General features: G+C 40.2%; 4 protein-coding genes across 4 annotated transcripts; 3 read left to right on the top strand and 1 right to left on the bottom strand.

Annotated features, from left to right (window-relative positions):
• The first annotated feature begins 10,618 nt into the window (after positions 1-10,618).
• Positions 10,619-12,489, top strand: LOC6560910 (venom serine protease). Its single transcript, XM_001985893.3, has 5 exons — positions 10,619-10,908; positions 10,978-11,302; positions 11,609-11,707; positions 11,782-11,947; positions 12,011-12,489. The coding sequence occupies exons 1-5, from the start codon at positions 10,684-10,686 to the stop codon at positions 12,396-12,398; spliced, it is 1,203 nt and encodes a 400-aa protein (XP_001985929.1). The 5' UTR covers positions 10,619-10,683; the 3' UTR covers positions 12,399-12,489.
• A 350-nt stretch (positions 12,490-12,839) lies between these two features.
• Positions 12,840-15,019, top strand: LOC6560472 (venom serine protease). The gene is made up of 4 exons (XM_001985892.2): positions 12,840-13,097; positions 13,184-13,613; positions 13,684-13,852; positions 14,243-15,019. The coding sequence occupies exons 1-4, from the start codon at positions 12,840-12,842 to the stop codon at positions 14,610-14,612; spliced, it is 1,227 nt and encodes a 408-aa protein (XP_001985928.2). The 3' UTR covers positions 14,613-15,019.
• Positions 15,020-15,836: 817 nt separating this feature from the next.
• Positions 15,837-16,957, top strand: LOC6559077. Its single transcript, XM_001985891.2, has 2 exons — positions 15,837-16,633; positions 16,725-16,957. The coding sequence occupies exon 1, from the start codon at positions 15,991-15,993 to the stop codon at positions 16,603-16,605; it is 615 nt and encodes a 204-aa protein (XP_001985927.1). The 5' UTR covers positions 15,837-15,990; the 3' UTR covers positions 16,606-16,633; positions 16,725-16,957.
• A 4,114-nt stretch (positions 16,958-21,071) lies between these two features.
• Positions 21,072-23,201, bottom strand: LOC6559076 (spermosin). The gene is made up of 3 exons (XM_001985890.2): positions 22,968-23,201; positions 21,863-22,649; positions 21,072-21,758 (listed from the first exon to the last, which is right to left on the bottom strand). Exons 1-3 carry the CDS (start codon positions 23,199-23,201, stop codon positions 21,097-21,099), a joined length of 1,683 nt encoding a protein of 560 aa, XP_001985926.1. The 3' UTR covers positions 21,072-21,096.
• Between the last annotated feature and the right edge of the window lie 4,312 nt (positions 23,202-27,513).

The following is a 27,513-nucleotide window of genomic DNA, read 5'->3' as shown; positions in this document are numbered from 1 at the left end:
TCTAAAAACATACCAGTCAAGGGCAAAATATGTCTATCTAGTGTAGTTACTGAAAATTTAGCAACAGTATCCTGCAATTAAGTTTAACTTACTTTCTTTTTCAAAGCCATCACAATATTTTCCATTAGTGGCACTAAACTACGTTTGGATGCAATTAAGATATATTTGATTAGAGCATAAAATCAAATGCAAAAGCATAACCAAGCCAATTAGTTGTGGTTGCGTGCTTGCCCGTTTTGCTGCTCCATATTTTTTAAAAAAAAATATTACACATACGAGCCGTACGTCACTAATTAAAACATCATATGTAATTTCAGCTTTTTTTACAATCTCTCTTTTGCTCTGTGCCTTATACACACCACTCCTGACTGTTGCATTAAAATTAATTTTCGTATATTTTTATACATTTTTTCCTCTCACTTGTCAAGTCAAAAGCTTTGCACTAACTACAAAAACAAAACCATAAAACTGAGAGAGAGAGAGAAAAAGGGTACGCTTGGAACCTAACCCTGCTGCTGGCTGCAATTGGACTACGTTGCTGGCCATGCTCAACCCGCACCTCACACAATATTTGTCTTTTTTAATAAAAATAATATTTCTACTCGTGCTCGTTACCTTAACAATGTCCTCCTAGTCCGTTGTCGTCGAGTCTCTCTACAGTTGAAGTGAGCGCAAAAAAAAGCTCAAATAACCAACGCCAACATTTCTGCCAGCCAGCCAACAAGTTAAAAGTTAATGAGACAACATAACTTTTGCGGTCAGCTAAATGAGTAGTCAAAAAAATGTCCTATTTTCGAGGGCCGCTTATACTACAAAAACAGATTTAGCATATTTTAAAAATTAATATTAAAAAGCAAAGAAAATCGCTTGATTTTTTTGGGATTTTACAAATATTCTATTTTTTATATATTAATGTGCATTTATCGCATTTTCTAAATTGGAATATGAACTTAATTAAGATTTGCCTAACTTTACTTACAAATCTCGCACATACTTACATATTTATGGGTCACTGTGAAAGTAGAAACCAGGCTGCAGCAGGTTGTAATCATCGTGCTCATGTGCGGCTCTGAAATTAAACAATTTGCGGAGAGAACAGCATAAAAAAAAAAGGTTAGAAATGGTTGCAAAAAGTTGAGCAATGTTTGTTGGTTAGAGTGACGCCTGCAACTTGTGTCTTATGTCGTGTTAACATTACAAAATTTATGTGATATGCACATGTCTGTCCACACCGGTACCGTCCCGGACGCGCCTTATCCCACAGCGCACTTTAGCCATTAATCAGCGGAGCGTCCATGCCACACACTTGTCACTCAGTCGACGCTTATCACTTGGTACATTGAACGCTCGCCGCGTCTGGCATAAATATCACTTAAATCAGTTGACTTAGCGACGCGAACTGCAAGTTGTGAAATGCGAGACGGAAGACGGTGGACGGACATGGACCCACAGTTGGCTGGGACATATCAACTTGTAATTGTGACAATTGCTGTCAACAAAGCGCAGACACAAACCCCATCAAAAATGGTCGAGCCACAGCTCCAAGCTCCAAGCTCCATCATCAGCCTCATGTGCCAGACCAACGCCAGCCAGACGACAGACTGGACGACTGCTTAGCCGGAGAGCTACTATATGCGACCTTTTCTCTCCTCCTCTGTCTCACTTGCGATGACAATTTTTTGACAAAATAAGATAAATGAGTTGTTCTTTCTGCACTACACAAGCGAAGAGTTGTCTAAGGACTCAGCGCAAAAGGTTTCTTTTAAATTACATTAAATTAAATTAATAATAAATTTCCCATAATTGAAATATAAAGATTAACTTGTAATTGATTCCTTTACCAACACACTTATAAATAATAAAATAGTTATCGTATATAGTTATATAGAATTCCCTTATATAAAGAATAGATGTGATAAATGTATTTGTTGTATTTTATAAAGTTGCAAGAAATTGAGAATAGCTTTCGATATAAAAGCGTATACAAAGTGCTTTATGTAAGTTTTTCGCCATTTCCTCAGCTCTTTTCCAAGGGAAGACATAAGACTAGCAGTGGGAAGTGTGCGCCATAAAATGGTGCTTACTATAAATTTTAAAGCTAGACAAAGTTATTTAAAAATCATTGAGCTGCTCGCAGTTCGCATCCTTCTTCGCTTCCCATCAGCTCCTTTTGCGCGCTCATTTACAATAAATTCGCGATTTCGGTTCGGTTTAGTATAGAATTTCTTTTTCTCTGTTTTTATTTTTTGGTTCTTTTTTGTTGGCTGTTTGCGCTTTTCTGCTCTGCGTTTTGCTTGTTTTTTTTGCACCATTGACTAAGCCAAACAAAGTCTGATGCTCGAATTTATTATGCTCACTCCAATTGCCGGCTCGGCTCGGGTTTTTGTCTTTGCGCGCGTTAATATTCTTTTTTTCCGTTTTTTATTTGTAATTTTTAGCTTTTTCTGGTTTTGCCTTTTTTAATTCAATTTATTTTTGGATTTATACGTATTTATGCACATGGGATTCATTTCCGCTTACGGTTTCTAACTTTTCACTCGCGGAAAAAACCTACAACTCACTTTTTGCCACTGTGTTTTTTTGTGGCGCGTTTTAATGAAAATTGATGCTGCAAAAGTGCGCAAAGGTTATTGGCGTGTCTAAATTAATGTACGGATATTGTGTATTTGTTGTAAATTTGTGTGTGGAGCCACGCCCAATTCAGCCATATCCCGGCATGGGCTCCTCCTAATACCCAGAAGCATCAGAACGAGCACCTGCATCTGCATTGTGTTCAATAAAATTTTGACATTTCTTAATTGAATTCCGTTGCACAAGTTCTTCGCGAACTCAAACAAAAGCCAGCAAACCAAAAATCAAATTACAACAAAACTGGGCAAGCGAATAAAATATTCCACAACGCACTCACACACACATATATATATATATATATATATCTATATATATATATACCAACTGGTTACCTTAGTGCTGGCATCCACATCCTTGTCAGGATACATATTCGTAGCTGATCAGCGAAGAGGGAAATTTTATATAACTTCATTAAATAATTGCAAGCCAAAATGCAGCAAAAACCGCAAAGAGCCGCCACCCAGAGGCAGTCCTGGAGTCCTCTAGTACCTTTAGTTGCCCCAAAAACTTTTCGGGGCGTTAACTGGCAAAAGACTATAGCGTGAAGTTGAAGAAGAAACAGAAGTCGCAGCCAAGTTCCTCGCTAACTTACCTGCCATGTGTGGCAAGTGCTCAAATATTGAATTTTTGGATTTTCTATTGAAATTTTCCGTGTGGCATGTTTAGGTTGTGTGTTGTATGTTGTTGGGTCAGCCTTTGGGCAAATGAGACGCCATTCACAATACTCAATTAGGCGATATACTCCACTGTTTGTGTCTGTGTTTATTTCTAGGTATGAGTTGCATGAAATTTGAAGAGCTGAAAGGGAAAGCTACAAAATATGAGAACTTGTCTGGTCGTCTGCTTAGCTTAAGAATCTATTAAAGTGAACAAGTTATGGTATATAAGGGAAATAGCTGTTATTCTTGCTATGATTATGACTTTGTAGTAATTTTTGCATAAATAATTCTGATAATTGCTTTAATTATCAATGCAGAGTGAGCAAGTAATGACTCTTGGTTCTAAACAATTTTCTGTTATGTTTAATAGCACTTAATTTAACTGATATATTAATAAAAAAAAATTATCCTATCAAATTAAAATGCTTGCAATTAACATTTTCCCAGCATAATTTCTGTGCTAGCTCATAGAGCAAAATGAGCACTTAATATATTTAATTTGCCAGTGATGATACGCAATTCACACACATTTAATGCCAGCCACAGGCAGTGCACACAACAACAACAACAACAGCATACGCACTTGTATATTTAGTGATTGTACAAATAACGCATACGCAACGTGCAACCACCAAACTGCAATGCGCTGCGCTTGTGTGCGTTTGAATCGCCTGTGGCACTCATTAGCTGTATTATTTACACATACTCCACTCCCACACTTATCCTTACAGCACAAATATTTATGCCACACATTTTCACACCTGTTAAGCTTTGAGTTTTGGTTTTCTGGTTTCTGGTTTCTGGTTGCCAACGCAGCCACTTAATTGAAATATTAAATAAGCCAATTAAAATTAAAATAATGACTGCATTATGCCACGCCTACCGCCCACTGATGGCAGACACCCGATAGCTGGCGAGAGCTGCCGCATTTATTGCAACATTACTGAAAATAATAATTCTGAATGTGCAGCAGCTGCATGCAACGCATGTGCGACTGTTGATAATTTGTAAATTATTGCATTACTGATAAAAGTGCAAATGGCGCCTTTTTTTCCGTATACTCAATGCAATATTAATGAAGTTGGTAAACAGTTTAAGGTTTGAGTTGAGCCACTTTCAATTATCGCCACAATTTGCTGACATATTTTTTTAGGCAAATTTAAGGTCACACAGCAAGAGGAAGGGACAGCAAAGCGGCAAGCCAAGCGCTGTTGTCCTTCGTTGCCCTTTGTAAACATGTTGACAAAACAAACGCGAGTGCCTCAACCTCACCCTGCCCCCTCTCACTTCCCGTTCGTATCATAAATGTCGTGCGGCAGCAGAGCAACAATAGCTTAATTTATAATTAAATTAATTGTTGTAATTACTTCATTAGCGTTCACTTTCCTACCTATTCCAGCTGTTCATTAGGCTCACTTCCTTTGCTCCATTATGGTAACACTTGCGTGTTGTTCTTATTGTTGTTGCCATTTGTTGTCTATGTAAATGACATCAAATGCGACACCAAATTACACAATTAGGCAACATTAACATTTAATGCGTTATATTTACGTTTTGTTTACCTGTTTCCATTGTGAAAACCCCATTCCGCCAAACGCCCCTTCCCCAAACTGACCGCTTAAAGTGGCAGCCAAGCACGCAAGTCATAAGCATTATAATCGATTGTTAGTTAATAGAATTTTCTTTGTGTTAAATATTCGTGGCTATTAATTTCGGGAGTTATGGATATTATCGTGGTATTTTCTTGAAAACTCTTAACCCGTGTGCTGCTCCTACAAATATCTCCTCTAACACCCAAATAAGTCTGACTAATGTCTAAGTTGATTGGCTTGGCAGGGTTTGTGTTAAATGTTTTATCATAATGTTAACTGAAAGCCTAAATAGCACAGTAAATTTGTATAACCCAAAATTAAGTGCTACTCGGGAAAACATGTAACGGGATAGTGGGTGGAATACTTCTTAGTTCAGTTCCTGAGACTATTCCTGGCTTCTGTATTCTTTTGTATATAAACATATGAAGAAATTAATCGAAAATGGAGCAGTTAATCTTTTATAGAATTCTGTGTAAAATATTTCAATATATTATTTGGATCTCAAAACTCAATTTTCAGTACGCAAATGAGTAGATATTAGAGCATGTAATTCTCTATTATTAGATTCCAAAACATTCCAAGTTCGAATTATCTTTTCACCACTTTTTCAAATAATATATCGTCGGTATATCAAAATATCGGAAAAACCTGTACATCATAAGGAAAAACTTGCCATATTAAAATACGATATCAACCCAATCAATTACCAAAAATCGTATATTTATATATTTATTATTAAAAAAATGTAAACCGTATTAACTAAAACATCAAATGTATTAATGAAAAACTGAGAAGGAAAACCCATCACTTTTCCCCATTGTCCAACCAACCAAACGACTCCAACATACACAAATTAAACAGCAACAACAACAACAACAATAATAGCGCTACCAGCGACGTTGTCGTCGTCGCCGTCGTCGTCATCGTCGCAGCGCCCTAAGGCGAAAACTCAACGAAGCGCCAGCATGCGAAAAGCGAAGAGCGCCATAGCGTTAAGAGAGCGACAATTTGTGCTCTTCTAGTGAGCACATTGGCATCGAACGCTGACGCCGCTGCTGGCAGCGCACGTGTCTGTTTTTCTTGTACCTTTTACGCAGCGCAAATGAGCAACAGTGGAAAATGTAAGCCAACGAAAAAAAAAAAAATGTGCCAAACAGCGCTGCCAGCGTCGTCGCCGTCGTAAGCAAGAGAGCTGCAGCGAGCGAGAGTATGTGAGAGTGTAAGAGCGAGTGCGAGAGCGAGAGCGAGAGCGAGTGCATGCGACGGCCATTTGATGCTGTGGGAAAAATTGCACAAAATGAGCGACGCTCTTTCTTTTTTTTTTTGTTGCTTTTTTTTTTTGCCAACGCGTTGGTGCTGCCGTTAAAATTTTCTTTGTGTTGCTTTTGCCCGGCGATTCGTAAACAAATTCTGTGATTGGCTGACAGCCGTTGTTGTTGTTTGCAGGGCAGAGCAGTGTAGAGTATATGTGTGAGTGTGATTGTGTGCATGTATTTGTGTGTGTGTAGTTTTTTGCGCCACGTTTTCTTATTAACGCGTTTTTGTGATTGGGTTTGGGGGTGCGGCCGTCAACTGGCGCAGCGAGCAGCGCAGCCAGCGTCTGCGTGTCGACTTTTTTCGCATTTGCTGGCTGGCTGGCTGATGTCTGTGTGTGAAAATGTGGAAAATTGCCTATGCGCACCCGACTACAACTACACACACACACACACACACACATCCAAACACAGTCAACTACTATGCGAAATGAGTGTAATGAGCGTGGAAGAGCGAGTACCAACTACAACCACATTCTCTCTCGCTCGCACATTACACATACGCCGCGTTATCTATGTATGACGTATGCAGCTGTTAGTTGTTGTTCTTGTTTTCTAACTGCGTTGTTGTTGTCTTCATCGTCGTCGTCGCTGGCGCCGTTGGCTGTTGGTTGGCTGCGGCTGCCAACTGCGGCTGCGGCGGTGTTAATGTTTTTGCGTGTTTATGTTAATGGGGCAATGCTGCGCCGCCAGCATCTTCACCAGCAGCAGCAGCAGCAGAACAGCAGCAGTCGCAGTCTCTGTCGCTGTCGCAGCCTCTGTCAAAGTCGTAGCAGCAGCAGCTGCACTGCTTGCTTAGATGACGCCTATTTCGTTAGCAGCCCCACCCGCCACACACACACACACACACACACACACACGCATCGCACACTTATGTATGCGCTTGTATATACATGTCTATTTTCGATTTGTTTTTTTTGTGTGTGTATTTGTATTTGTGCGTTTGTTTTTTATGCATTTACTAGGCAGCATTTTGATTGCATTTTTTCTACTTTTTTTCCAAGTTTTTTTTTTCGTTTTAGTTTCTGCGTCACTACGTAATGAAAAATTGTACTATAGCAACGACGGTGGCTCGGTTGGAGCGAGATAGCAGGCGTAAGGCTTCTTTTTTATTTTTTTTAATTGCAATTTTTCAATAATTAAAATTTGCTTAGTTTGCATTTGAAAGTTTTTATTACTGTCGTTCCTCTTTGGGTTCTCAGCATATATAACGGAAATTTGTATGGATTTATTGTGATTGAAACGCTAGCAAATTGAATGTGTGTTCTTCATGTGTGTGTGTGTGCGTGTGTGTGTGAAAAGTGATAAACGAGTTGCAAGTGTAAGTGAAATGGACAGGCGCAAAGTTAAACGAATAGCATTTTGTACGTTAAAGCAACTTTACACAGATAGCGAAGAGCCACAAAACGCTTGTTGCAATTACTGTTCAGCATGTTGCATAAATGAATATCCAACGGATTTACGACGCAATCACTCAAACACATGTTTAGCAAAGTTTGGCTTGATTAAATTGAAAATAATCGAAAATATTCTTGATCGTTACACAACTGATTGTTTTACTAAGATGTAAATGTGTTGAATGCTGATAATAAATATGATTATGCATAAAGTATATATCTTGGATGGCATATTACCACATTAGTAATTTGACAAGTAGTAGAGATTTGGTATGGAGAAAGCTTCGAAGTCAATATATTTATCTTTACTATGCTTCTTTCATGGCATACAATTGGTTTCTCTAAAATACTTACGTAATGTTATAAATTGGAACAGGCTTTACTTATAGCTCACTAATTTAATACTTGTGATCATGCATCAGGTTTCAATGGCTTTAAAGTCGCCCTGGTAGTCTATTTTGTAATCTTCCACTTTTTACACATCCTTCATTGCAGGGTGTTGTACACTAATTTGTGTGCTACTTTTTATGTCCTGCTGCTAGCGGCAATTAATGATATGGCCACAAAGTCACAGCCACATCAAATGACAGGCATTCGAAATGCACCCAAAACACTTACACACACACACACACACACACACACACACACACACACACACACAGCTGAAACCCAACCCCTGCTGGTCGTATTCGACAGCCAACCAATGCATGGAAAACGCATTGCCCCAGCCACAGACCCAACCACACTCCCCGCCAGCCACTCCAGCCACACACTAAAGTCAAAAAGTGCGTAGCCCAAACGCCCAACTACCCACACAAATACAAACAGAAATAACACACACATACTCAGAGAGAGAGAGAGAGAGATGGGCAGGAAAACGGAGAATGCGTTGTGCTGATTGGTGAAGAGCAAAAGGACGAGAAAAAAACTCTAACACATAACCACTGCTGCACATGACGTAGGCAAAGGAAAGGGGAGAAAGTGGGAAATTTAACTGTTCCATGGGAGAGATGGCAGCTGGATGCTGGGCGGTATGTTGACCACAACAATACAAAAGTCAAATTAGTGGAAAATGCAAATGCGAATAAAAAACGCAAAGAGAATTGCACAAAAAATGGCACTAGAAAATATAGACATACTAGCTGCCTTATATACCACACTGCAATAGATAGACAGAGCACAAGCGACACAATAAGAGTGAGATAACGATAATAAAGAGCATACAAAACAACAACAACAACAACAAAAAAGTCGGCGAAAAACAGCAACAAGGCATTTTCAAAAGTGTTGGCACAAAAAATTATATTATAATTACACAATGTAGCGTTGGAAACGGGTTTTGGGGTTGGCTTGGCCAACAAATGTAGCCTGATTTTAGGCGTTGGTTTTGCTCTATTTTGTGTGAGATTTTTTGTCATCTGCGCTTTGCATAAAGTCAATTTAGTGTGCACTTCTCTTTATCTCTTTTCATGCCACACATATTTGCTATTATGCGTTGCACTTTTTCTCTCAATTGCATTTTTCTCGAATTTTGTGTTGTAGCTTTTGGGAAAATTTGTCTCGGCCCCGACTCGGCTGACAGCTGACGCTTTATGTATCTATTGTATTTTTAACATATTTTATTATGTTTGCATAGTTTTTTCCATTAAGGGCAAAACTTACTCATGTTAAAAGTTAATTAAACATAAACAAGCAAGTTGATTAAGAGGACGTCATATTAATTATATTTTAAGGTATTTTTAAGGGATCTGTCTTGTAATTCATTAAACTTATATATATTCGACTAACTATTTCCGTTTTTTGAGTCCAGCATTTTGAAATAAAGGTTGTAAACAAATTTCTGAGCATTTGACAAAGTTATTTTGACTCTTGCCAACCTGCGATTTTATTTGCAGCCTATTTCTACCTGGTTTCACAAAACACTTTTGTTTTCATTTTGTGTATTGTATTGCTATTGCTTAAATATTTATACTATCATATAAGAATGTGACTTAACTTTCTCGTATTTCTCGTTGATAACAAAAAAAATTAAGGCAGGCCATTGTCTCCATTTAAATCTGTTCAAACAAAGTAGATGTTCGTTGCCGTCTACCCTATTACTGACTCTATCTCTCTCTCTCTCTCTCTCCCTCACTCTTCCCGCTTTTTTGTACTGTTGGCTTATTTTTTTAGTTGGAAGTTATTATTCAAAGTGTTTATTTGTTTTTAGCACGAAGCTTATCATGTAGTGGGTGTAACGGCTATGACAGAAGTCTTAAGAACAACCATAAAAAGCATTTAAAGTAAGCCCATGACTAAAAACCGTGACCCACAATGTAAACAGTTGAGGGGCATTCAAGTGATTAGTAATATCTTCTCATATATTAAAATTCCTTATTATTTAAATTAGCTACAAAAATGATCAAACGATGTACTATTTTGATTTTATATTGTCATAATAAATATGTATTAAGAAGTATTTTATTCAATATCATTTTTGCAACCTTTTCAAAACACTTGTGCCAACATTTTAATTCTTAATTGCATACCAGAAAATTTGTTATTATATTTCCTATGAAGTTCGATAACTTGATAAATATTTATTATTTAGAGCGCTTCATATATAATGCTAAACAGTTTGCTATTAAATTCATTACCAAATTATAGTATTGTCTAATGTGATACTCAAACAACCCTCGCTATTGTTTGGTAAATGTAAAGTTTTGAGCTTTTATCAGTTATCGCTCATTTGAGTCGGGAGCAATAATAACACAAGTTAGTCGTAAAATTCGAAGCCTTCAGCGACTGGTAAATAGCCAAGTTCAAAATCAACTGCAATTAGAGGTCGAGGTGAAACAAACTAATGTTTCCGTTATATTTGCACAGGTGCAAAATCCACAAACATTAAAAAAATAAATATTCAATATAACGTGGCGTATGCGCAATGTGTTCACCAACTGTGTTTTATCAACTGCTGTCGCATTTAATAGCAGCACAATAAAGCAAAATGTTGGATAAGCTTGCCTCTAACTCATTCCGAGTATTAGTTGAAAGCGGTACGCAAATTTCACCCAGTTAAGTGCTGGCATCGAAATCGAAAGGTCTTCTCACAATGCTCAGCCGTTGCCTTATGCTAGCCAGCTGTCTGCTGGCATTGCCTGCTGCCCGGGCCTACTTTGAGGGCTGCGATAACACGTATACGCTACAGCCGGGCTTATCGGTTTTTGAGTCGCCCTACTATCCCCAAAACTACCCAGCGGGCACCTCGTGCCGTTATAAGGTCACGGCCCCTGATAATCACAATATCCAGATGCAGTGCACCATTAGTTTGCCATCGGTAAGCGGTTTCTATTCCCGTTCGTACTTTAATTGGTAATTCCTATTCGCCACTACTTACACCACGCAGAACAATGGCCAGTGCACCACTGACAATTTTTGGGTGGACTCTGAGGGAGATGTATTAATGCGAACCGCTGAGAATTTTTGTGGCTCCGGCTCCTTCACTAGGGAATCTCTTTTCACCGAAATGACCTTTGCCTACATCTCGACTGGTTCTAACTCCGGTCGATTCAGGTGCACGTTGAATGTCCAGCCGCAACCCTGCAACTGTGGCTGGTCTGTCTCACCGCGCATTTCCAATGGCCAGCAGGCCGCTATCAATGAGTATCCGTCCATGGTGGCACTAAAGGATGTCACCAGCACTGTGACCAGCTTCTGTGGTGGTGTTATCGGTGGGTACATTTGTGATCGGTAGCAAAAGTAGTTGTAAAGCAACTGCTTATCTAAAATGCTATTTCACAATACATTCAAAAAGAACCGCGATAAAATCAGCATCGGCCTTGGTCCTTGCTTCTTCTCGTAGCTCACAGAGTATCCTTAAATATTGGCGGAAATATTACGTATACGAGTTGAGATTAGGTGGACTTGAGTCTGATGTAGATTCTACATTAGCATTCCCTTTCTTAACTTACAAAATACTTAAGCAATTTAGTATTTTACGTTCATATGTTGTTTTTTTTAAACTCATTTCACTCTAGTCGGCCCTCGTCATATTGTAACGGCTGCTCATTGCGCTGGACTGGTTCAACAGCCCACCAATATTGTCGCTATTGTAGGCACCAACAACCTGCAAAATCGTAAGTCATTCGCATTGTTAACTGATGAACTGTTTGAATGATGAACAAGTGTTTTACATGCAATATATTTACAGCCAGCAGTTCCATATATTATGCACAGTATGCCATACAGCAGGTTCTGATCCACCAGCAATACCAGACTAATCCCAATTTGATAAACGATATCGCAATTCTCATCACAGCAACCAGAATCAAATGGACACGTGGCGTTGGTCCCATTTGTCTGCCTCCCGTGGGAACGTAAGTTGAGAATCGAGTCTTATGCTTGGGAAGCTGATCTTATTTGCTCTATACTCTATGCAGGACAAGCAGCTTTGAGTATGATCTCGTTGATGTAATTGGCTGGGGCACAATTTATTTTGCTGGTCCCGCTTCCGCCGCGCTACGGAAGGTTTCGTTGATGGTGGCAAACAATGGAGATTGCCAGACGGACTATCAGGGCCAGGCCACAATCAATGCGAACCACGTGTGCACCTACGACTATGCGGGCCTAAAACAAGATTCCTGCCAATACGATTCAGGGGGTCCGGTCATCAAGCGCGCCGCCAGGCAATTCCTTTTGGGTGTCATCAGTTTCGGAAATACTTGCGCCTCCAAGGCTTATTCCATGGGAGTCAATACGCGCGTCACATCATATCTCAACTGGATACGTCAGAATATCGGCTATGCTAACTGTCAAGTATCCATGTAAAAACTATAATTTGTTGAATTTTCTTTAAAATGGAATTATGTAATCAAAAATAAATTAATTTTTCACATTTGAACGTGACCCTCTTGCCGTATTTGAACACTTCAGCCTCAATCTCATTTATTCTTCTTTTATATTTTACTTAAAGTATTTTTAGCTCTCGTGGCTTTCAATTGCTGATGAGGAGAATCTTTGTTTGATTCATTTCCTTATTTTTTTATTTATTTAATATTTAACATTACACACAAATTGCACGACGAATGGCTTCTGAGTTGTTTGCAGCAGTCACAAATCCTACAGCCTCAAAAGTCAATAGTCGATTACCTCACACGGCATTGACTTGGTAATCTACTTTCGTCAACGCAGTCATACTATATATGTATGTATGTTTATATAAAATGTATTTATTTTAGGCCGTTGCCAAATCTCTTATAAGAACTGGCAATGCTTGAGTTACAGCTTGCAGTCGCAGTTGTGTTGCAATTGAGGATGACAATGTTGCTACGAGTGCTGGTCTTACACCTGCTAATTAGCCTTGCTCGAGCTCAACGTTGCAGCCGGGAATACAATCTGCGGACGAATCAACGATTCAATATAACCAGCCCCAATTATCCGGGAACAGTGCCACCCGGCAGCAATTGTCGTTACCTGCTGAGGGCACCTGTTAATCATGTTATACAACTGACTTGTCGCTTCGAAGTGGTGAGCAATCAAACAATTTTAAATGCATTCTCTCAAAATTAGTTATTACATTCTTTAGACTTACTCTAAATGTGATCTGCTTTCAGTCACCCGATGTGTGCCAGTCCAAGTTTTTGTTCATCTCACGAGATGGTGATATAGAGTTCCGTAATGCCGAGCGCTTCTGTCGCAGGGGTCAAGTCACGCGCACCTCCAACTTTCAGTCGATATCCGTGGGATATCAGTCGAGCAGTACCACAACGCAGCAGAGTGCTAGACTCAGTTGCCAGGCGGTGGCACGTCGTGTTGCCTGCGACTGCGGCTGGTCGCAACCGATGCGCATCGCTAACGGAAGGGAGGCAGCTAAACACGAGTTTCCTTCCATGGTGGGTATTCGCGATGCTGGCTCCAATCTGCCCATATTCTGTGGTGGCAGCATTGTCAGTGATCGCTACATTGTCACCGCCGCACATTGCACACTCCAGCGGGTAGCCAGTCGCCTACTAGCCCTGGTTGGGGATCATGATCTTAGCAGTTGTAAGTCCAATATTTCTTAACTACTTTCCTTAGCTTATCAATTATCCTCTCTACGTTTTTCATCACTCAGCCAGCGAATCGATTTTTGCTCGCCAATATGCCATACAAAGCATTATTAATCATCCAGCTTATAACAGCGAAAGAAATTTGAATGATATTTCCCTGTTGCGAACTGTGGCATCCATGGAGTTCTCCAGGGGTGTGGCGCCCATTTGCCTGCCTTTTCGACAAACACCACTGTAAGTCACTGTAATTCTAAACCCAGTTCAAATACAGCAAGTCTTAGTCTTGTAATTTACCCACTTGTGATTTGTTTATAACAATATATACAGATACCTGGCGTTAAGTTCTTAATCTATCCGTCAAGAAGTACTTGCTAAAATGCTCTTATCTACTGAGTTTATCTATTCAAAGAACCTTTTCTGAACTAAAGCTTCTTATCGTATTCCTACATTTTAACTCTATGAAGAGATATGATGGAATATGAAAAATATTCAGTAATTTCCGCAAGTAAGAAATTAAATATTCCAACGATCTTTAAGAGTATCTTTATAATACCTAAAAGAAAAGTTAAATATGTAAAGTCGTATCTTATATTTACTTTGTCTTCCTTTTTTTATTTAATTTAGTGGCGAAGACTTTGATGTTGTTGAAATTGCTGGCTGGGGCACTTTGGGCTTTGGAGCAGCCAAATCGAATACTCTGCAAAAGGCCACACTGATGACCCTTCAGAGTGCAAGGTGCAGTGCGCTCTACAATACAAGCATTGCCTCAAGTCAGCTGTGCACCTACGATCATCTGGGCCTGGGCCAGGACTCCTGCCAGTACGATTCGGGTGGTCCAGTCATCCAGCGTCAGCGCTCTCGCATGTTTCTACTGGGCGTGATCAGCTTTGGACGAGCCTGTGGACAGCGTTTCGGTTTTGGGGTCAACACTCGTGTCTCGTCATATGTTACCTGGCTGCAGCGAAACCTGGGCGGCTCGGCTTGTGTGCGTTAAGGGTGGGAATGTGTGTGCGGTAAGCTCATTGATTGTTGGCCTATGCTAGATGCCAGATGGTCGACAATTGCTAGACAACTCTCATGGTATTAACCCCTCCAGCACCTTCACAAGCTGATGTTGTTGTTGTTGTTATTCTAGTTTTGCTGTTGATTCTTCTTCTTATTCTTCTTGCGCCACAGTTTGACTGTCTTCGAGTGTTGACAATAGCCTTAATTTGCATTTAAATTAAAATGCTGTGACATGTTTTGCCTACATTTAAACAATGCATAAGATTGCACCCCACAAACCCTTCTGGCCATGCAGCCAGCTTACAGCTCAAGGCATAGTTCGTACAATAAAATTTACTCTTACCCTAGATAAGTACTTTGGTTTCATGAATAATTCTGATTTTTTTTGAAGCTAATAAAATTAAAATAACAATGATATATATTATTAGATTACCTAATCTTGCTTGGAGAGATATTACTCACAAAGCTAAAGCTTTCTGTTAAATATAATACAGAATTTTAACAACAATAAATATAAGCACACTAACAATTTGTAAATAATAAATAATAAAAAATATCTTAAGTGACAGAAATGTTCACTTTCAGTATAACATATTAAGGATATTCCGCATTCGTTGATTTCTTAGTTTTTGCTTTTGTATTTGCATTTATTGTAAAATGCAACTCATAATTGTTGTTGTAATTGAGAGCTAACTCAATTCCTTTGTGACGGTTTTGTTGTCGGCTTTTTGTTATCTCCAAATTGCGTTAAATTTTGCATAGGCCTCCAAGGCATCAAGACAAATCCTTCACATACCCCGACCCCCTTTTACCTACCAACCTCTGCGCTCGCCTGCTGCAAAATTAATAAATGTTCATATGACGATGAAAATTGTTTTTTGTGTATATTTTACTTTATACAGACACAGGGGCGTAGTCATCTTTTCGTAAGGGGTACAGAAGAATTTCGTTATGGCGGAGACCGATTTGATCTAAATGCGCCTATAAAAAGTTGAGATGGAGAGGGGAACAATGCCCCTCTCAGCTTACGCCCCTGTCCACCTCAAGTAGATTCTTAATTGAATATTGCCAGCAATAAATACACAAATAACCAGATAAATAAATAATAGCACAAAAATGTTTGTATTGCTGTGTACTTTATGTGTTTGAAATTGTGTTGATATATATTGAAGCAGTCATTTCTTATACTGTCATTACCAAAATATTCAAGTATACTGACTAAATTTCATTTCACTGTATCGCGTCTCACGTTATCGGGCAAAATTATATATTTTCGAAAAATAAAATAAAATTTTAAGCATTAGTATTGTAGCATTCCAAATTTCCGGTAAATTGTATTACTCTGAGACCAAAAAAAAATAAAAAATATGCCGTCGAAGAGCGTCTCAGCCGTGCAACGCCTTACGCAGACATTACGCCATTACAGTGAGAGGAAACTGATGAGGAAAGCTTATGATGAACTCAATTTGAGTAGGGTGATGCGTGCATGGCCTCGACGCGAAGAGAACTTCGCAGCTGTTCAATTACTGCGTCAGAGCCGTAACTGGAATAACTATCGCCGACATGGCATAGCTGGTTACCCCATTCGTCGGAACAACATTCTGTCGCACAGAAGTGCGTGCATCAAGCGCAGGTTTATGGATAAAACATCAAGGAAACGACCAGCCAAACAAGTTTCAAGCGAAATGTTAACGTCTTCAAAACAGGACGACTCTAATCAGGAGAATGTCAATGATACGGAACAGGAGGTGCGTGCGTTGCGTGATGTCATCTTTGGCGGGCAAGATAACATCGATGATGAGTATGAAAAACAGCGTCAAGCAGATGCAGAGTTGCTTCATCGCGTATATGTCCGCCGACCCGTTCATCGAGAAACAGTGCTCTCAAAGAAGGTGATTGCTCCGTACTCCACATATCGAACTCATCGCAATAGTTGGGGAGAATTTCGTCATCGCATGATTTACGGCGAGTTAGGATTTTAGCTCTGTTCGAACGAGCTGCAAGTAATAGGTATATCCTATATTCATAATCAGATATAGAAAAATTTGCCAAATGGAAATTCTACAGATCTGTTAATATATAATTATTATTGTCGCAACAGGAATGGTGAAGCTTTTATGCAACTGCTCAAAATAAATGAAAGCAATTATATGAACTTTGTTCCAAATACTCCCCCTGTCTCAAGCACTTAGCCCAATTTAACGCTGGACACATCAAAGCGCTAATTACGCCAACAAGTGCCAAATGCAATGAGTTTCAAGTTAAATATGTATAAATAATAAAAAAAATATACATGTATATATATAAATGTACTAAAATAAACTCTCGCAAAACACTAGAAATGGCAACAACTTAACAACGACAACAACAATGAGCTCAAAAAGAAATGAAATCAGAATTTGCAGCGCAACTTAATTGCGTGCCTTGGCAATGAGGGAAGGGGAAGCGGCGGGGCAAGGGACAAGGGGCAAGAGGGACATCAGTCAGTGGATGCTGTGCCAGTGGGCCAGTGCTTTGCATAAGAAGTGGTCTGTCCTAGCACAGGACCCTCGACCCTCGATCCTCTCCACGTAATCCTTTTACACTGACGTTGCTTTTTTTTTTGTGCCCCCATTGATTTTTTGTACATTATAAAATTTATGCTGCTTTGTAAAAAATGCTGCCCTGCTTTGTTGCACTCTCTCCTTCACCCAGCCAGCCAGCCTGCACTTCATTTTATGCCTTTTCCATTCCACTTTTGGTTTGTTGCTTTATTGTGTTGGTTTTTTTTTTATTTTTTATGTATTTTCTATGGCAAGCGCTTTGCAGCTTTTGTTGTCGAGTGGGCCAACAACGACGCCAAGAGCTCAAACCCCAAAAGACTTGACAATACAAATTATGAAGCGTATTACTTGAGTGCACTCTTATTTGTATTCGGCCCTTTCTCTAGCCACTTTTGCCATATCTCCATTATGCGCAAAAAGGACGTGAAAATCTTTGAAAATCTGACAAAGTATGTCGCTAGTTTCTGAAGAGCAAACTTGCGTGTTAAGTAGCACAAAAACGGGGTAAGAGCCCTACAAAGATAATAAAGCAAATAGACGACAAATGCTGGTATATAAAATATTGACTTTATTATCAAAAAGTTACTAAATTCAGGTTAAAATATATAATACAAGATCTGTTGAAAGGAGCCAAGAGAAGTCCAATAAAATCACGTATATACCAATATAACAGAATATATATTCCACTCAAAATAAATCAAGTAAATTGTAAATTTGGCAAATGTAGCTTGTCATGAAAAATACGTAAAACTGAATCTAAAAAAAAAAAAAACAAAAAAACAATTGAATAGTTTAAAATATTTATTTGATTCCGTTTGCAAATATCGACCATTAGGCGCCAACAGTAAAATTCTAAATTAAAAAATGTCATTTCTGACGCGGCATAAGTGCAACTCAACAATTCTATGTGCTGCAACATTATATTGGACACATCGTACGTACAGGCTATTTCCCAGATGGAATAATCTAAGTACCACATCAATCAACTTAAACGGAAGCCAGAACAAGTATAAAAATATTGATAGAATTCCACCCAGATGGATAAAGCATTCATTGAATGACGAATACAAATCTATAAATGCAAAAAATCGCTGGTCCCAATTCAGACGCAAGATGATCTATGGCAGCTTCGTATTTTAATCGATAAATGCAAGCGTAATCGGATGAGTTTTAGTCCAAAATGCACTTTAATATTACCAAAGTGGGATTGTGGACTAAGAGTCATCATATTCAAACAAAGCAAGTAAAAGTCTTTTTTCTTGGAAAGTGTGTAATTCTGATTTGCTGTCAGTCAAGCTTCAACGTGAAATAAAATGTGAAACTCGCATTTTTGTTCATATTTTAATTGAAGCGCACGGATCTAATTGGCGTACCATATAGATAAAAAAAAAAAAAGCGACGTTAATTTCTTACCACACAATGTTACCGATAAAAATGAAAAAGCCAAATAATCGACAGTCAACAAAAAAAAAATGGGCCTTCCGAGTAACTAAATCTGATCACATTCGCCAAAAAATTTCGGCGAGTTATTGTGAAGCATTACTATTGCAACATGTATGTTGGAATATATATCGCATTGTATTGAGGTCAAAGAGATTTGTGGAAGAACAACGATTTGCACTTATATGTTTATGTGGCAGCCATTTTGTAGTTCGTTGTGTTTTGTGCAACAACGATTTGGCGGCTTTTGTGCGACGCGTGGTTTTATGTAATGGGCCGCATTGGCTCCACCCACTAAGCCCCGGCCGAAACGTCAATTCCATGAGCCGGCATGTCGATATTTTTACCAATTTTTAGCTGCCGCTCGCAAATTGCTTTTTGAGCTTGTTAGAGTTTGGCACACACGCTAATGAATAGTCAAAGTCGAGGCGGTTGCCGGTTGCCGCTTGCCGCATTTTTCAGTTGCGTTTCGCATTGCATACGTTTTGGCGAGGCGGCTGCGTTGCACCAAAACGAAAACTAAATGCCAATGTTTAGGCGCATATTACGCCAGCAACGCCAGTGGCAGAGACACTCCCACCCCCTCGACGCCATTTTGTAATCAAATGCTGCACAAAAGTATGCGAACCAAATGTGAAAACATAAAAAACAAAATTTTCACTGAATGCGCTTTCTTCATACAGTGAATTGGGCCTAACAGCGAAAATCGAATGGAAAATGCAAACACAACAAAATACTTACCGCTTGACAGGACACTGTGAATTAAGAGGTCACCTATCTAAACCAATCTATAATCAATGAGGAAGAATCCTCAAGAAGAAAATTCACTATTTTAAGTGCACATGTCTTCAGGAAAATTCTTGCATCACTACTACTACTACAACTAATTTATATACATTGCCATATTGTAGCATAGATAGAGCATCTGTGAGAGTTCAGTACTTTTGATTAACTATTTGATCATCATAGGCACTGTGTACTGTAGCTGAACTTTGGTTAAAAAACTGCATTTCCCCAGAGCAGACACAGACACGAGCTGCTGCTGCTGCTGCTGCTGCTGTTTTTTACTGTTAGTGGCTGCTGCTTTTCAATTAGTGCCCCAGTCCATGCCAGCGATTTGTATGCCTTGTGCCACGCCCAACGTTCACCACCCACCGCCCACTAGTGGCAGGCACCACGCAACACTTGATGCCGCCGACTGCAGTTGACGTTGTTGCCGCGTTTTACGTAAATTGAACAACAGAGTGCCAAATAGAAGAGCCTCACAAGCCAGAGGAGGCTCAGCCATCTGCCTCATACCAAATAACACAATCATATATACAAATACCCACGAACAGGCGAACACGAAGAAAAAGAAGAGCAGCCAATACTCTGGCATTGCAGCAGCGCCCAAATGCAGGCAAAAGCAACAAATACAGGCCGCTTAGTTAGACAGACAGATAGACAGACAGCGAGACAGACGGGCAGCTGGGTATTGAAAAAGTGCATTGCAGTTAGACAAATACATATGTATATGCGAAAAGAAAAAATATAAAGCACAAACAACTAGGGGAACATCTAACATCTATGAAAGATGCGGCATACCAAATACCCTCTAAATATACCAATTGAATTGATTGATTTAATAATCGAAATATTTATTAAGCCAATTACAGACGACATTCCAGTTAATTCAAAAATTAATTCAAGTATTTAAGTTATAGTAATTGATGTCATATTGCTAGTATCCGTCCATTATTGCGTTACATATATCGTATTAATTAATTATACCCTCTGCAAGAGCATACTTAAAAACAGAAAGAAGAGACTACTTTTCTGGACAGGGGCTTAAACAAATATAGCAGCGACCGCATAGAGAGCGACTGTCAGACGATTTGTATTGCCTTTAAGCCTAAAAGCATGCTTCATATGTTATGGCAAACGTTTAATTATTTATTTGAAAAGAAGACGACAACAGACAGCATCCGGCAAAAAAGGCAAAACAAATCAGCGCCAAAGAGAAAACCATTGCTGAATTGCAGCAGTTTCATTGAAAATACATCGGGGCATGGTAATTGGTGGTTCAAGTTGGGGCGTTGGGCGTTGGGCGTTGGCTGTGTGCCCTGCAGCCATTGGGGTTAATTAGTTGACATTTGCGCTTAATTGCAATCTGCGTCGGGGTTATAGAATGCCAGCGAGGCGTTAAGATTGCCATGCATGATTGATGACTGAATGATGGCTGATGTAGCTGTTGATAAAGCGTTCAAGCAAAGCGACAAACTTGACACCCACTTTACACCAAGTGGCAGGTGTTTTTTTTTCTCTTTTGCTCGCATAAAGATACTTTAAAGATGCCCAGAGGTATGCTTCAGTCAAGGGCTGCTTTGACTGTCATTTGTGTAAATTGAGAGATCGCAGAGGCTTGTCTAATAGTTGATAGTATAGTTGATACTAGCAGTAGTTGTACCAGACATAATGGATCATTCTTGTGCCTTAGTTTGCTTTATTATTTCATATATGCTTTAGACAGTATGCCACCTCCGGCGTCTTAGACCTAATCCATTTGATGAACGAGGCGACTCTGGTGTTCACCGATGGCTGTTGGGTGGCGCAAGCATAACCGTAGCTCACAATGCCTACGGCCATGAGGTGGCCATTACTACGGTCATACAGCGCACCGCCAGAGTCATATTGACACGTATCTCGGCCTGGCGTGTAGGTGCAAAAGCTGTGAGCGGGGACGGATCCTTGGGTAAGAGTGCTGCGACACTGCACCGAGCTGATCACATCCAGCGTTGTCTTTAACAGGCGATGTGTCTGCGGTCCACCATAGGAGGTGGTGCCCCAACCGGCAGCCAGCAGCTGTTGACCCACCAGTGGCAGCTTCTTGCCACTAGCCGTTGGCTGCAGGGGCAGACAGGCGGGTCCAACCCTCCGATTGAACAGAATGGGAGCATGGGTACGCAACAGGGCGATATCATTGCGCAACTGGCCATTCGTCTGGCTGAACTGCTCGTGGAGTATCAATGCATCCAGATCGTAGCGACGGGTGAACAATGTCTCGTAGGCACTAGACAGATCATGCTCCCCAACCACAATCCTCAGCAGCGAGGCGTGATTTGTCTCTGGACTGAAAAAACAGTGTGCGGCGGAGAGCAAATAATGATGATGAACTGCGAGAGAGGAAAACCATTTCGATTATGCAACATAAAAGATTAGTCTTGGAAGGCAAGTAGAAACTCCCTTCAGAACCTTTCCTGCCTTCCTAATCACTTACTGATCGCAGCACCGCAGAACACTTTGCCCTGTCTCTTGGTCAGCACACCAGCCATGGAGGGAAACTCATGCAGCGATGCCTCATCGTTTGTTGGACTTGCAATGCGCTGGACGAGGCTCCAGCCACAGTTGCAATTGGGTGCGACAGCCTCAACGAGGCAGGAGAAGCGACCACCACCTGGCACGCCCAATGGATAAATGGACACAATTCGCTGGCCACGTTTTGCGGAAGTCTTTGCAGTGCTGCGTCTTGGCAGCTGGGCCAAGTTGTCCAACTGGGGAGTGGCTGGTGCGGGCGTGATGCCAATTCGACGACCATTGTTGGACCCATCATCGTAGAGCAGCGAGGCGACATAAGCCAATGCATCGCTCACGCCCACATCCTGTAGCACGTGCAGCACCTCGTTTGAAAAGTTATCATCATCATCATCATCATCGTCCCCATTCTGCTGGCCCGCTTCCTTCTCATCTTCTTCGTACTCCTTAACTGGGGGTGCCTTTGTAGTCGTTGTTGTTGTGGTTGTTGTTGTTGTAGTGCTGCTGGTAATGTTGGTGTTTTTGATCCGCGTTGGCAGCTTATCCTTCAACTTGAGCACCAGTGCTGCTGGAACTGTACCAGTTGCTGCCGCCTCCTTCCGCTGCGATATGTAGGAAATCACGGCACGATTAAGAAAACTTTGGCGCTCGAACTTGCCAGCGCCACAAAAGTATTCGGAACTTGTCAACAGCTCGTCGCCTTCGGCATTGAAGTGAAACACCTCCGCGCGGCAGCGCGTGTCCTTAACCAGCTATGTGTGTGGGGGCAATGAAAAGAAAAAACAATAGTAAAACAATTGTTGATGGGAAAAACAATACCCTGTTTTGTATGTTGTTATTTGCTGTTAATTTCCTAGCATGGAGATTGGCTGCTGTTGAGATTTGCGTCTGCAGTTTGTATTTCTTTCACATTTAGTATGTTATTCATTATAATTTGTTTAAACTTTGACACACTTTGAAACAAAAATATTCAAACACTATTGAAATACTTCATCCTTTATCTATAAATCTTTGTTTGCCTGCTGCAGGTCAATATATCCACTCAGTCACAAGAATTCTCACAAGCTCACCGTGAACAGCTGCAGATCACACTTAAATCTTAACACGTGATCCTTGGGCGCTTGGAGAGCATAGCGACAGGAGCTGCCCGCTGGATACTGGCCAGGATAGTAGGGTGAATTGATGTAGATTTTCTGTCCCGCCTGCAGTTCCAGCTGATGGTTGCACTGCTCATAGAGTGCCACAGTAGCAAGGAGCTGCCGCAGCAACAATAGTAGAAACAGTTGAAATAAATTCCACGTCATGATCTTGCCAACGATCAGTGAGAAACTGAATGCGAGGCAGCAAAGACAGCGACTTAAGAATTCAAGAGTCCGAATACCTGTTACCAAATATCATAATATAGTCAGCCCACCAAAATAATGGCGCCTTTCATCGAAAAATGCCGCTGGCCGCTGGCCGCTCGCCGTTGATAGCTGACAGTCGAGAGTCACGCGAGCCGCTCCATAATGGGAAGCTTCACAAATCTCAAATCTAACACCCACGCCCCCAACCAGCGATTTGGCCATAAATAGCGAGTAATTAGGGTATTAAAAGCCAGCAGCGAACGAAAGCAACACCAAAAATAAAACCCGTGTTGAAAGAAACAAACTTGGCAGCTAATTGAAAGAAAGTGCAAGTATCAACATGTTTTTCGCTTTTTGTTACAGTTTTTGTCTTTTGTTGTTTTGGGCGCAAACCAGTTTCGGAAATGTGGAACAGGCACGAACAGGTAGTGCCACTAAGACAGACACCAGTTTGGGGTAGGTAAGGGTCATTTGAAAAAACGCAAGCAGCAAGGCAACGGTGTGGCACGAGCGGAATCAAAGTAGCATGTGCTACCTCAAATAGATACTAATAATGGGATAATTGGATTTCCCATGATAAACGTTCTTTATTATTTATACTGTGTACTCCATACGATAGAGATAAATATAATAATCCAATTAATAGCACAACTAAAAGAAAAAGGTTTTATAACAAATAAGCCAAATAGAAATTATATTAAACAAAGCTGCTAATTTGAAAGCTGAGATGGCAAATCAAATTGTCTTTGACAAAGGGATTAAATTGAGTGGAGTTTAGAGTCCAGTTTAAGAAAACGATTTATGAGCTTTTGGTATTTAGGTATTTGTGTGAAGTTGTTAGAGATGGCTTAAATCTTTAAAACATTAGTTTAATTTTAATTAGCTTAATGTATGAATGCGAGGCAGCAAAGCTTAATTCAAGATATGCTGAAAAGAAACTGAAATATTTTATAAAGCCCGTAACATCGTTCTTTATTTAAATGGTAAGCGTAGAGCAGGACTTGAGAAGCCCAGAGAAATGCTGAAGCGAATTCCAATATCTACGAAAGATGAGTGAACGAAATATGGTTACCCCAACAAACACTCGTAAATACTCAAATGACTCACATTTTGTGTTTTGCGTTTTGACACCCATCTGAGCTTTATCTGCCAGCTTTAAGAGGAGCCTCTTAGCATCACCCTTCTCCTTCGCGCTCATAAGCAAGCTACATGCCCAACTCTCTTAGACCACTTCATTTTTTAGAGCGTTTTCAAGCGCTGCTTAATTGGATGTACTCCATACTCATCCAGCAACTGCTATCGCTGCTGCTGCTGCTGTTCCTGTTTCTGTTTCTGCTTCTGGCGGCGCCACACATGTGGCATTAAATAAAAAAAACTACAAAATGGCAGTTGGGGTGGTTAAGGTGGTGAATTTGGCTAAAAAAAAAAAAAAGGAAAGTTTGTCGCCCATTTTGTAAAATAAATAAAAAGCCAGAGGACGACGGATGGCGCCGTGGCAGTCGCGAGGCGCGCAGACAAACGCTTAATGCTAATATTATTTTCTTGCTTAACAAGGAATACCTGGGAGAGGGAGTAGATGGCCATGGTGGATCCTACATGCTGGCTGGCACTGCTCTGTTCTACACTTCTGGGCCGGTCGTGTGACTTATTTGCGCAAGCCATAAAAAATTTAACTTTATTTCGCCATTTTTAATTTCCTACTCCGCAGCGCACATTTGGCGTAAACAGTCAACGTTGGACAATAACTACAAAACGTCCGAGTCAGAGTCATAGTGAGAGTCAGAACCCCAGACCCGTACATAAGCCGGGCCAAAAGAACAATAACGAACAAAAAATGAAGGCAACTTGGTGGCTCTTGTTTTATTTGTATTTTTTTGCATACGTTTTTTTTTCTGACTGTATGCGCGAGCACGGAAAACAAACAGCAAATAATTCAAAGTGGATACAACTAAAGCAAAGTCAAAGCTAATATACAAAAATGTAATAAAAATTAAAAAGAAATAAAAACGAATTAAAACGAATTCAAAGTCCAGCAGCCACTGCAAATGAGAAATATTATAAAGGCTTGGGCGCCCAACATATAAAGCGACAGTTGTGGGGCTTACAACTGGACTTGATGACACATAGGTTGTCAAGGAGGTGACGAGAAGAGAGCCTCATCTACATCTATTCAAAATATTTCTTTCAATGCATCTATTATATGTATCTATTTTAGTTTTCTAATTCATAACAAACATTTATAAGAATAATATTAGTGTGATTTCTGCAATGCCCAGAAAATACCAAGCCCCAACTCCTGAGCTGTGCAGGACATCACAACGGACAGATCAGATCATAATGGATTCTTGTGAACATCTAATGGTGGATGGCAAACTGTTAAATTGTACCCTTAAGACAGTAAAAATCCAAATCCATCCTGTAAGGATTTCATAGAGTTAATGCTATTTTTGAACAACATTCCAATCAGCAACACTGCGACTGAAATGCGAGTAGTTGTGAAACTCTGCTAAAATGCATTTTGTCTACTGCATTGTGAACTGCTTAATGCGCTACTTGCAAATTAAAATTAGAAAGCAGTTCGTAGGTGTGAAACTCCGCTACTGAATTCTGAACTGCTTTTCGTATTACTGTTCTCAAATCTAATAATAATGAACTACTTGTTTTAACTGCATGATGCACTACTTAATGCACTGCTTGCTTTTCAAATACTAAACAGGTAATAGGTATGAAACACTGCTAATATTCTGTTATTTAATTTAAAATGAAAATATTCCAGGAAAGGATAGATTGTAAAGCTATATAATATAGTAATTCGGTGTTGAAAGGTATTTTAACAAATCTCGTTAGTTGATAAGTTCCTTGATAGCTATATAACATTGAGTTCTGAACCGATGCTCTCCGGCTTTCCAAGCTTATATATAGTTTCTATTACCCTTCCATTAGTTTAACCACAAACAGTGGTTGCTTGGAAAGCTCAGTTTCTTGATACACCTTTCAAAACATCAAATACAATCGCCTCAAATCCACTTCCGCTGCTGTCAGAACAATTATCATCAACAATAGAATGTTTTGGCTGACCCACAGGAAGTGCAAAAGTGCAGGACAAACAACCTTGTGGGCAGGAAGGAAGCAGGGCGCAGGACCGCAATAGCTGAAGGAAGCGATGCGCAACAGTTGCATGAAGTGCGGGACACTTCAAATTAATATTAAAAGGAAATGCGAATAACAATAGGGAATAGGAATGGGTATGGGAATGGGAAAGGTCAGTGAGTGGAACGCCTGGAGATGCCCACTTGCATGTCCTTACTGCTTACTGTGTGCGGTCCTTTCACACAGGTGTATCTTTAGATGTCTGTGTGTGTGTGATTATGCGTGTGATTTTACTCAAATCGAGAGACTGCTGACCAGTTCTTTGATTCGTACCGCTCAAATGTAGCCGTAAATCCAATTAACGCTCCTTAGAAGCAATGCCGCCAACGCCACAGGATGCCCCTCAAAAGGCAAATTAGAACGCATCGATCGATCATGAGAAGTTTGTTTGCGCATTGCGATTTGTTGCGCCGACCGAGCAAAGGAGCTCACAGGAAAACAGAGATACTAATGTGGACTCTGAACTGCCAGGACTACCTGTCGTCGAGCACTTAGTCCCGCTCCAGAAGTGTGCACGCATCAAATTACCATTGCCGTAGGCGCAACACGTCCTTGTTGTATCCTGCGTCCTTTTTATGTAATTGCCTATGTTGAAATGGGAATCACTTCAACAGAGTTATGCGAGAGCTGAATGGGGTTTTCGTGTACTACTCCAATTTTATGGAGCTACATTTTTTGTAAGTGAACATTTTGTAGGCATCTTTAACGACCACCCACTTGAGCACTGCTGATGTGCTGTCTCTAATCCTGACTGATCCTAAGTCTAAATACCGGTTAACCTGTTTCTGTATACAAATATTGTTGCAGCTCACACAATGAGAGCAAAGAAAGAATAAAAAAGAAACCAATTTAAGAAGGAGAACGTTGAAATCTTTGCCACAGCAAACAAGATTTTCTCAGCAGCAAACGATAACCAAACGATGCTATCGGTGCGAGGGTGGGCCCACATCAAATTGGGAACAGCCTCGTCCTGGGTTCCCACAGCCACAATTTATAGAATATACATGTGTGTGTGGGTGTGTGTGTGTGTGTGAACTGTGTGTTTCATATTTTGCAATTTAGATTTCTACACATTGTCTGCCAAGCAATATCCCTTTTGCCTGTGGCTGTGACTGGTGCA

The sequence above is a fragment of the Drosophila grimshawi genome, unplaced genomic scaffold (assembly GCF_018153295.1).
Source record: "Drosophila grimshawi isolate 15287-2541.00 unplaced genomic scaffold, ASM1815329v1 contig_1367, whole genome shotgun sequence".
NCBI classification, from domain to species: domain Eukaryota; kingdom Metazoa; phylum Arthropoda; class Insecta; order Diptera; family Drosophilidae; genus Drosophila; species Drosophila grimshawi.
The sequence above is the reverse complement of the archived record's forward strand: the minus strand, read 5'-3'. Positions and strand labels throughout refer to the sequence as shown.